Source organism: Prosopis cineraria, unplaced genomic scaffold (genome assembly GCF_029017545.1).
Source record: "Prosopis cineraria cultivar Desert tree isolate PC_DT_omini unplaced genomic scaffold, ASM2901754v1 PC10, whole genome shotgun sequence".
Taxonomy (NCBI): Eukaryota; Viridiplantae; Streptophyta; class Magnoliopsida; order Fabales; family Fabaceae; genus Prosopis; species Prosopis cineraria.
Genome location: NW_026555341.1, coordinates 6,515,389 through 6,527,312, shown reverse-complemented (window position 1 = coordinate 6,527,312; position 11,924 = coordinate 6,515,389). Strand labels below are relative to the sequence as shown.

At 33.1% G+C, this 11,924-nt stretch overlaps 1 protein-coding gene across 1 annotated transcript; it reads right to left on the bottom strand.

Annotated features, from left to right (window-relative positions):
- Window positions 1–3,039: 3,039 nt before the first annotated feature.
- LOC129321606 (bifunctional dTDP-4-dehydrorhamnose 3,5-epimerase/dTDP-4-dehydrorhamnose reductase) lies at window positions 3,040–5,739 on the bottom strand. Its single transcript, XM_054967437.1, has 2 exons — window positions 5,189–5,739; window positions 3,040–3,675 (listed from the first exon to the last, which is right to left on the bottom strand). The coding sequence occupies exons 1-2, from the start codon at window positions 5,639–5,641 to the stop codon at window positions 3,226–3,228; spliced, it is 903 nt and encodes a 300-aa protein (XP_054823412.1). The 5' UTR covers window positions 5,642–5,739; the 3' UTR covers window positions 3,040–3,225.
- Window positions 5,740–11,924: the final 6,185 nt, after the last annotated feature.

The following is an 11,924-nucleotide window of genomic DNA, read 5'->3' as shown; positions in this document are numbered from 1 at the left end:
TTTTTAATTGAGACAAAATAAAAAATAAATTTTTAAATTTTTATTATTATTTTGAGTTAGTTAGAAGTGATTAAAAAAATAAAACATATAAATGACTTAGACAAAAAAGTTGGGGAAAAAAAAACAGAGAGAGAAAAGATGGAGCATGTAAATGATCTGTGGAGAAGAGACTGGTCATGGTGGTGGGCCCCGCAAGGGGCCGCACTCCACACGCGCGTGTTACATTCACAACGACTCTCCGTGGGGTCCAATGACTCCACTTGAGCCAAGCTGCCCCCTGCCCCATGTGATGGTGAACCCTTCTGTAAAGCTACATTTGCAAAGCTGAAGAGTTGATTTATGGAATAACTATTGCCACGGATAACAGAGCGCATAAGCATTTGGATTTTGGTGAGGCTCCACCAATGAGTTTGGTTGTTATCAATAATGGAGCAAAAACATATTGGGTGCTCCGAGTGGTGCCAACACGCTATTCTTTCGACACAAACTAGGCTTCCTATGTTTCGTCAACAAAGCTCTAATTCTGAGAACGATTAGACGCGTTATTTTTACCTAAGACAATTCGACAGGGGACAGATCCAGAAATGAATACATGAGAGGTAAAAATTGAAAACTACTTGTTAGAGATGAGTCGTAGCATGTGAGGAGAATAACGTAATAGATAGGTCAAGTACTGTGAGTTGTGTTAAGCAAGCAGGGCAACTGTGACGTGTAAAGGAGGAGATATGTGGTGCTTCGTTCGGTGTCTTTATACAATTATATAATATTTTAAAATTTCAAATTCTTTTGCTGTCATTTGCCAAAGATACCACCCTGTTTAGATTTCTCATGTGATGATTAAATATTTCATAGGACTCGTTGAAACAACAAGGGAGATTATGTAGCCTTTTCGCGATGTCATATGTTTCTTAGGGATTAAAAGAAAAACCGCACAATAATTGGATTTTAAAACACTAAATGCAGAAGCTGTCCCAAGATAATTATCATAACTGTTGCAAAAATGGATCAAGTTTACAAGGACAAGGAGCATCCACACCCACGGTGTGTTCCCTCTACTCGTTATTTGAAATTCACGAGATCTGTTCGGTTTGTCCAAAACTTTACATGCGATTTCACCCTAAAATCTGTTTCGGCCGTAAGCCTCTCTCTCCATTGTGCCCATGTAACTTCTTTCCTTCCTTCTTTCTTTCTTTCTTTTTCTCTTTATTAAATTATGAATTACGGGACAGGATTCAGATGTATCTCGCACTTGCTGCTGACTCTTTCTCCAATTGACTAATACCATAAATAAACACACATATCTATGTAATTTTAATCTCGTTAAATGAGATCCATGGTCAATCAAAGATTAACAAATTGTTCCAACTCGTCTCCGGTTTTAATTTTTTTTTTTCTGGCAACAAATTCCAACTCGTCATTCACAGAAACCCAGCACTAATCATACATGAATCAATATCATATGATTAGTTGTTAATCTTGTGCGGTTAGTAAGGGGGGGCCCGCTGTCCACACAGCACGAGGTCGACATGAGATGCTTAAAATACTCTTCATACCGGCAGCTGTAGTTCAAGGCCCGGATCTGCTAAGCAGTAAGTGGGCCCACTGTCTTCTGACAAGCCCAATCTTTAATAACATGGTTAATATCGATAACAATATATTAATATAGCATCACCCAAAAAAGTACCATGGTGCAAATTGCAAGACACCTTCAACCATCTTTTACATGCTAATAAAAGTGAATATTTTGTCAGAAAATGTTCGTTCAGTTTACAAGTATTTAGATTATAATTCACGAAGTCATAATTCAAATTTCATTATCGATATAAAATTTTTGTTAAAAAATAATTTATAAATATTTTTATAAGTATATTTCGAGTCAAAAGACATTCTATGCTTATTGAGTGTCTAAGACTTAACTTACTTAAACTTTTGATTTATTAAAAAGTATTTATTTCCTTACTTCATCAAAAATGGTGAGAAGAAATATTGAGTCAAATTATATTTCTTGTACACACATTAATCAATACAAAGATAAATTTAGACAAATAATTTGAAAAATACCAAGTTTAGATCAAGCTTGGTTGAAAAAAATGTGTTACAATTTGGATCACATTGAGTATATATTAATTTAATAATATACATGATAAAATAAAAATCAATATAAAAACTCTAACAAGTCCTATTATTTATAATTTATAAGTAATAAATAAAACCATCTTATTTTTTTAGACTGTATAATGGATAGGATGCAGGTAAATTTTACCTCTTTTGATATCTAGTTAATATCTCTGTTTAAAAATGTAATGTATTTTTTGAAGGATTGAATGTTTAAAAATATAAGATATTTTTAATATTTTAAAATATAATTAATGTGTGTTTTTTAAATATCCATGATACATAAATTATTTTATATTTAATTTAAAATAAAATACTCTATTAAATAAGAGTAAATATAGAAAGAGTAGAGAATAAGATATATTACAAGATATATGTATTTCAAAATTACTCCCTCCATTACAAAATATGAGTCATTTTTTAAGATTGAATGTTAAAAAATGTAAGATATTTTTAATTTTTTTAAAATATAATCATTGTCTTATTTTTTTTAAAAGTGCCTCTATTAAATAAATTATTTTACATTTAATTTAAGATAAAATATTCTATTAAATAGAAATAAATATAAAAAAACAAAATTAATTTAAAAATTAGTAACTATTTTATTAAAATAAAATTTAATTAAAAATATTTTAATTTTTTTACAGAGTTAGTTTTTGATAATAATTAATAAAAGATCTCAACCTCTAAAAGCAACACTTGGTTGATTATACGCATATGCCCTTAGCAAACGTCTATTTTACCATTTCCGAGCATGTTTACGTTTTGCGGCACGCAGTCATCAACTCCGTAGTTATGATTATTGATCGCTGTAACAAGCTCAGCCGCCTATATTGCATCATGCTTGCTATCATAAAAGGGCTTAATGTTCGCAGTGAAAATGTGGCATTTAAATATCTTCAAAGACAAACAATTAAAGCATAATTAAGCATAAATAAGCTGCAACTAATTTATTCACCATAAAGTCAATACAAATACAAGAAATCCAACAGAATAAATGCACTTGCGATGCATGCTAATGAAGAGGGACACCTGAGATTACAGAAAACAGCGTCCATACAAGCAATTTAGTGCAACAGCAGCAGGGGTAACAATGAAAACCTACATGCTTCAAGCCTTAACCTTCTGATTTGGCTGGAAAACATACTTAATGAGGGATTCCTTGATAGGCAAGAGTTCAGGGAATTCTTTCTTCAGCTTAGCCGTATCAAGCTCATTGTTGCTCCTGGGGGCAACTATTACCTTAGCCTGCTCCTCAAGGGTAAAGTTCTTCCAAGCAAAGTTCGGGTCGACATAATCTCTGTACATCTCCAAGATTTCATTGTGGCTTACCACTCCAGGGTTTGTGAAATTCCAGATGCCAGTGAGATTTCTCTTTGCCATTTCCAAGGAAATGGGAAGCAGTTCATCCAATATAGTCATTGAATTTGGAATGTTCACTACCTTCTCATATCGAGTGATCTTTGTGACGAAATTGCGAGGGTTAGCTAGATCTGATGAGATAGGCATTCTGACGCGCAAGGTACAGACGTTCTCATAGTTCCCGAGCAGATCTTCCACCTGAAACAAACAACAGGCAAATTCAGCAAATATGGCTGAGCTAAAAGGGTTATATGTAAGATTTTGTCATTTAACTTCTAACCAATTAGAAGTTAAAGGTCCAGAAAATCTTCAACACGCCATGTCTCGCTGTCATAGTGGCAGACCTACTTGCTAATGAGGGCGGACACTTGCCCCCACTCACTTCTGAAAATATTGCATGTAAGGCATGTAAGTTTTACCGTTGTTAACCCCATTGGCTTTAATGTTTTGACCCTAATTTCAACCTTGCTCTTCTACCCGCCTAACACAGGGTCTTGGGTCCACCACTTGCATAGGCTGGCTTGTGAATAACTGTCAACTGACTAGTAAATAGGTCGTACCCAAAACTCTGAAGTACCCTCGGTGGATGAAAACAGGTAGACTAATCCACTGAGATATGCATGGACATGTGACACCTGGGAGGTAGGTACATCACATGTCCACGTCGTTATTTCTCATTGACTTAATCCACCTCTCAAGATAGAATGTGCTTAGCCAATAATAGGAACTAGTTTCATCCACTTTAGACTGTTTAGATCTAATCTAGATGATCTATATTTATAACTTCTTACTTTAATTTTTTTTAAAAAAATTATTTCGATGGACACAGAATTTATTATAAAAACAATTTCTTAGTTGTCAGTTTTTCAAAAAAGTAACTTTTTATTTTAAAAAACAACCGTTGAAAAGCTGTAAATTTAGATTATCTAGATTCAATCTGAATGTTTTAAAGACAATACGCTCCTAGTGCTCATTTATATGATAACCCTGAAACTAGATCCTCCAATAATACTCTACTTCTAATGTGTTCATCAATCTAGCATACTTAAACTATGTTTAGCAATAATTTCGACGATGGCACGGTTTATAGCATTTCAATTCAATCATTCATGCGAGATCTGATCTCGGGAGACCAAGAACTTCATAAAAAACTAGCTTCGCAGGTGGAGATTTGGGCCCACTAATAATACCAACAGTCGCTAAGCAGCAAATGTGACTTGTGTTATTTTATTTATTTATCATTAAAAAAAAAACGGAGTCCGTAACTGTAAGATATCAGAAGAAATAAAGGGCCGAAAGGAAATCGAGACGTCACGAGTCCAGATCTATTACTGTAAACAATTCCAGTCATGTCCAGGGTGATTTTTTTTTTTTTTTGGCATTTATGCACCAAATGTGTTGCCAACGGCACATAATTGAGACAGAAATCCAGAGATTTACAACGACACAGCTTAACAAATGTTAAAGCAATTACTGATGAATGACACTCAGCTTAAGTTAAGGTACTCAATTTCATTGCAATGAATTACATATGAAACTTTCAAAAGCTCGTATATAAATCACATTTATCTAAAAAAAGAAGATATATAAATCACATCCATTCGAATTTTTGTACGTAATTTTAGTCTACTACATTCTCATCAAGGCTAGAGGGACCGAAGCGAGTTTAATTATTGAACGGAGGAAGAAATTGATGCAAAAATAAACTTACCATGGCCTTGGTCTTGGAATAGAAGGATCCGATGAAATTGGGAGTGTCCTCTTCCTTGAAGCCGATGCCGGATCCGATGAGGTGATCGGAGTCGTACTCGAAGATGCAGCCAGTGGCATAGTTGATGAGGATGAGACCTCTCTCCCTGCACACATCGGCCAAGGTCAGAGTGCCCACCACGTTGGTCCTGATGGTCTCAACTTTGTGAGATTCGCACCAGTCCACATTCGGGCGCCCTGTAACTCCAGCAGCGTTGAACACGTGAGTGGGCTTCACGTGAGCGATGTCTGCTTCCAAAGAAGAGCGATTCTCAAGGCGGCCGGAGCCGTATTCGAAGTCGATGCCCTGAGCTTGGCAGAGTTTGCCGAGGAGACCGCCAATCCAGCCGGTGCGGCCGTAAATCAGGAACTTGAAGGGCTTGTCACCGGAGGAGCCGTGAGCTGGGAAGCCCATCTCCTGCGAGCGAGATGGGATCTGCTTCTTCTCTTCAATTTCTTTCAAGCAGGAGGCTGCGCAAGATCTTGGCGATGCTGTCCTTTATACCGGGTGGAGCAGAGTACTCTTCGTTTTTTCAGCCCTTTTTAAATGTTTTATTTGGACGCAGACTGCCCGACGGTGATTATTAAAAATAAAAATTAAAACGAAAAATGACAGAAAAATTTATTTTAATTATGTAAATGATGAATTGATTTCATAAAATAACATAATTTTTTTTAAAGTTTAAGGATGTTTCTATCATTAAAAAGTTATAGCAAATGAAACTTTTACTCTTTATTTATATTAAAAAATTTATTATTTTTTATTCATAATTTTTATTCATATATTAATAATTTTTATTTATAAATTCACAATAGTTTCATAGATATTTGTAAGTTTTGATTTGTAGTTTCTGATATGTATTAGGTGTTAAAAATTTATAATTTTTATTCTTATATTAATAACTTTTATTTTTAAATTTACAATAATTCAATAATCACTCACAACTCTGTATTTACAGATCTTGAGATATATATATATATATATTATGTGTTAAAAATTCACAATTTTTTATTTATAATTTTTATTTCTATATTAACAACTTTTATTTTTAAATTCATAATAATTTAATAGTTATTCACAACTCCACATATGCATGCCCTGATATACATTTGGTGTTAAAAATTTGTAACTTTTAATTCACAACTTTTATTTCTAAATTCATAATAATTTAATAATCATTTGCAACTCTAAAAATTTTTATTTTATTTGAGGATAATTTAATCATTTTTTTAATTCTCTAATGACAAAAAAATTGATGAGATTTCATGAAAATTATACTATTTCATGATATTAATATATCATTTATATAATTTAAATAATTTTTTCTGTCATTTTTTCAAATTAAAATGCAAACCATGTCCCTCCGTTTAAATCTATCAATTTCTTACCTAAAAATTATAATTTTTGAGTGAGGTGAATTTGTTCAATATTTCAATTATAACAATTAAATTTTATTAATACTTAAAAATTATTGAAATATATTTTTTTAAAAAAAATTCAACTACTCATAAAGAGAAAACTCCTCAAACGCCTTAAGGGATTATCTAAAATTCTAAATTTAAAAAAGAAAAAGAAAACGTGAATAGGAATTAGCATGAGAAAAGGGTTTGGCTTAAAATTTATTCTCTTAACTAACGATTAGAAAATGTATTATTAATTTATAGCGTACCAAATACATGAGTCTATTTTTTTTCCATCCCATTCTCTTTCCATAAAGGATTTTTTCACATACCAAACTAAACCTAACATTAACCTGTAATAAGAAGAGACAACTCTTGTCATGTTACATTTTTCTGAGTTATATATTTCCTAACTAGAACGGGAACGTACAAATTTTGAGTTGAGACACGTAATATGTTTTGTGAATAATACAATGTCTTATACATATAGATTGTATTTTGTGGCTGGCCCAAAAAAAAAAAAATTGTATTTTGCGTGTCATGGACCCATTTAATGTAAGATTGTGATTAGTTCCATGTGTGCCTTGCTTTAAAAGAAACAAAGTAAAGTTGGAGAATGGGCAGTCATGTCAGGGTCCTTTTAGGCTTGAAGGTTGAGGAAAATCGTGGAGGGTGAAATTCAATGGGATGTGATCCGAAGTTATCCGCAGCACCGGATGAAGGAGGGAGGCTGGTTTTCACAAGTTAAATGAAGAAAACGATTTCTCCTCTTATTGTATTAGCCAAAAACTATTAAAATTCGAAATCCTGACAGAAAAATCGCCTAACAAAATTATTATGATTATTATTTTCAAAAAGAAAGAGCGTGATGAAAGCGTTCACCTCACCTCATTATATAATTAATTAATTTCGATGATTATAGTCATTGTTTTTCCTGCAGTGCTTAGTATATTTAGATTAAAATAAGTAAATAATGTAAATACATTACTTTTATAAGTGCAAAATAAAATGGGCGCGGTAAGAATTAACAAGCAAGTGTTCTCTTTGCAGACTAATCAAAGATCACCGAACCCTCAATTTGTTTCTTAATAGAGTGTTGGTGGGAACTAAAAGTAAATTTGAGTAACCGTTCAAAATATATTCAAATTATATTTTAGATGTATTTTAACAAATCTAATAAATAGTTGGATTTTTTTAAATGAATTTTTGCTAAATATAAAATAAAAATCAAACACACGCTAAGTAAGGCTGATTGAGATTCACATGCACAGACAAAAAGCATCCTGAAGCTAAATTCAATTTGTTGGTCCAATCCATTGGCCTAAATGAAAAATGCAGAGCAAGAGGGAGGCGAAGAGAATAATAGCATTTTTGGTCTTAGAAATTGAAGTATAAGGCGACAAGAGAGCAGAGAAGAATCGCCGCAAGTGAGATTTCAAGGCACACCTCTAGAGTCCAGTCGCTTTTCACGGTCCTCGTGCTTTTTAATTTTCATACGAGGCTTCGTCGTCGTGAAGCGGGAATCAAACCAAACTAAACAAGTACGTTACCCAATTTGGGCTTACTGGACGCCATCCAAGTTAACGGCCCAAAGCAAATAGTACAACCCAAATATACATCATGTTCTTCACTCTCTCAAAATGTATTATTCCCTTTCTACCCCACATGCACATGCGCACTATCCCCTGCCTCGGTCTTAAACTGGGAGCCAAAAAACGAAAAGCCTGCTTTGGTGGTAAATATAAGATGTCAATCCCCTTTTTATTTTTTTTCCCCCAAATTACTTATATTGGTTGAATATATTGATGTGTGTAATTAATAGAGATAATTTCCCGTATAAATGATTAAAATGAGGATATTTTAGGAAAATTAAATGCATGTTTTTTTTCAGAAATAATTACTCCCTTAATCCTATTTATAAGATGAAGAGAGAATTTTTTTTATCTTATTTATAAATTACATCATTAATTTTTTATCACAAAATTTTTCATTTCCCTTCCATTTAATGTTAGTGAAAGAAAATATGTTATTAAAGTAGGTTTATTTATTTATTTATTTATTTTGGTCATGTTAAAGTAGTTTTATTTAGTAAAGGCAATTGCTAATTTATTAAATTTTTAGGTAGAGCTGATGAATTTAAATTTTTCTTTAATTTTGATAAAATATATTAAAAGTGACTTATAAATAATATTAGAAGAATGGCATAACTAATTTTCTTAATATGTTTGAATTATGTATTTAGTTTCTATATTTGTAACGGGAGGAAGTAAACAAGTGGCTAACATAAACGACGAAAATGTATATTTGTTTGGTAAGGTTTTTAACTCATTGCTCACATAAATATATTTTGGGAAGGAAGAAATGCATTATCGTACATATCCCTCTTAGCAAAAATTCAAACTTTGATTTATCACATTGTAAGGAATTAGCTATAACACCAATGTTTTAAACCTTGGTTAAGCATTTGATTAAGAGTTTAATTGTATTTTTTTGGTAAAATCAAGGTGTTTTGGCCAAGAGCTAACGCTCTTGGTCTTGATCGCTAGCAGATAAGGTTACAATGAAGGTCATTCATTTGCGGACATGGGAAGAGGGAGGAGGATTAATGTCTCAAGTCATGTTTGATTTCAGACAAGACACATTGAATGGTCATCTGCTCACAAACAAAAGGTGAATAGGCAAAATTCCCCTTTAATGTTTGCCTGTGCATGGACATAATTACAATGGGCACAACCGCTCGCGAGCAAATTCATTGACTTGGATTATAAATAGAGCTTTAGACTTCATTTATGGGAGAAGGGAGAGAGAGAGTGCTGAAGGTAGAGAGAGAAAGTGAGGGCATGCCATTTTAAAGCCTTGGAGCTTTGATTTAAACCTCCCAACCCCTATAGCAAGTGATTTCTCCCCCTCACTTTTCCTTTTTAATCGATAGACATTTAGGATTTATAAGGATTGTGATATTGATAGTGTTGAGGTCTAATTTTTAGGTTGATTGAAGACATTTTTTTGACTCCAAGAGATAATTTTAAGCTTTCCCTAACCTTGTTTGGAATTTTAGATTGTGGATTTATGAATATTATGGTTGTTGGAGAATACCTGTGTTGTTAGAAAATCAAATTTGAATTTTTAGGGAATTGATAGTTGAAGAATGTGATCATTGGATTAAGGTAACTTAGTTATACTCATTAGAATATAAAATTGCAATTGGATTGGTGGTTTTATTGAATTTATGGTTTTTAGGTGCATTTATTTTTGAAATCCCTTGAGATTTTTGGTCTTGGTTAATTGAAAGATAGTTTTGTCTAATAATTTACTCGGTTAGAAACTTTGGGTAATAAGGTTGCTATGTTTGAAATTAATTGAACTTATCATTTTAAACTCGAGACTTCTATTCAAAAAGGCCTTATTTGGAGATGAACAATGAAAATTGATTTGTATTGTAAAAATTGGTGTGAGAATTTATCATTGGATTTGACGGGATAAATTCTGATAGTTGAGATGCTTGGGATAATATTTTAGGATGTTGATTTGTGTATGTTTGTGCTTTGGTTGTTGTATGGGCCTTGTAGACATTGTTGTGAGCTTCTGAGTAACTAGGTTACTATCTTTGGATCATAGTATGAAAGTTGTTTGGCTTCGCAAAGTTATTTTAATTGTTTTTATTGCCCTTCGAACTTGCAGAGTTAGAAGTAACTGGGCTTAATCCTTGTTATAACATGGGCATACTAGATAGTTTTTGGGTGTTTGATAGTTTCTAGAAATGTGTTATGATAATAAAAAGTCTAGTTCTAATATGAAAATGCTAATATTCATTTAAGAGTGGTTTGTGACTTTTATATGAATATGCGTTGAAAGATGGTATTTTGTGATGAATATTGTTGTTGGAAAATATAATGATTATGAAAAATTGTAAGTAGCATATTGAAATTGTGGGAAATGTGAAAATGATTTACGATGATGAGTTTTGCTTGTGTGTATCTTGAAAATCATGTTGTGTACCTTACCTTGTGTTGTGGAAGAGTGTGTGTGAAAAGAAAATGCGATTGTATTTTAGAGCATGAATTATTGGGAGGTAACCTTTGTGATTTATTGTAGTTTGAGTGGTATAATTTATTGTAGTCCGACGGTGTATGACATACTATAGTTTGGTGAAATTTAGTAATTATTTATTAATTGATGGAGATTAGAGATAAAGGCATGCAACTCCAAGACTATTTTCTAAATTGACTTATATGAGATAATTTAATAGGCAATTTTGTAAAATAGGGTTGAGCAATAGGTGGGATGGGCTAACCAAAAGTGCTGCCCATATAATGCAAAACAGGTATGGGTTATCTTGTACCCCATAGCCAACTCATTCTAACTCATTAAAAAATAGGTTAGGTTAACTTGTATGGGTTTTAGTTAGCCATTTTATCTATAGAAATTGCAAAAATTCATTAAAAACATCATAAAATCACAAACAAGAGGAGAAGTTTGCATATTTAGAACTCAACTAACAAATTTATAAACCTAGAAAAAAGTCAATAAATTTGCACGATCTTACCAAAGGAGCAAAGCATATGAGGAAAATAGAAATAGGGGTAAAGAATAGCAAATATATAAGCAAGAGAGCGTGAAAGACAAAGAGAAATGGGTGTAGAGAGTAATAGATATGCAAGCAGGATATTTGCAATGATGACAGTGGTGACTCCTTAAGTTTGAGGCAATGACGATGACAAGTTTGTAGATCTAAAGGAGAAGGATGCGCGTAAGGCTTTAGCATCTTCAGTCTTCAGATCACGAGTCACAATGCATAAGGGTGCGAGATGCAAAGTCGGTCGAGGCTTCAGGCCCAGCTCAACAGCAACTTTAGCATTCATCTTCATATTACAAGGCAAGGCTTTAGCTTTAAGCCTTCAAGACTTTATGGTGCAATGATGGGAGATGAACCATGATTCACGAGGTGAGGCTTAGTCACTATTCTGTGAAGAGTAAATATTCCTTATCTTCAGATATGCGTGACTCTGCCAGTTAAAAAAAGATGTGTGACTTTAGCTTTAGGCTATTAGCAGGTGCTACAGTGCTGGGCCGTGTTTTGTGATGGGCCGTGTTTTGTAAGTGGATTAATTTGCTCAAGGTAGGATCCTAGTTTGACCTTAAGTATGTGTCCAATCATAGAGTGGTACAAATTTTGGTTTAACCCTTCCATTGGACTTAACCCCCATTGGTAGAAATGTACTATTTTATCTGCAAAAACATCTCATTTCTACATTACTGCATCCTACTTATGATCTACTGATCATGTTAAGAAACAG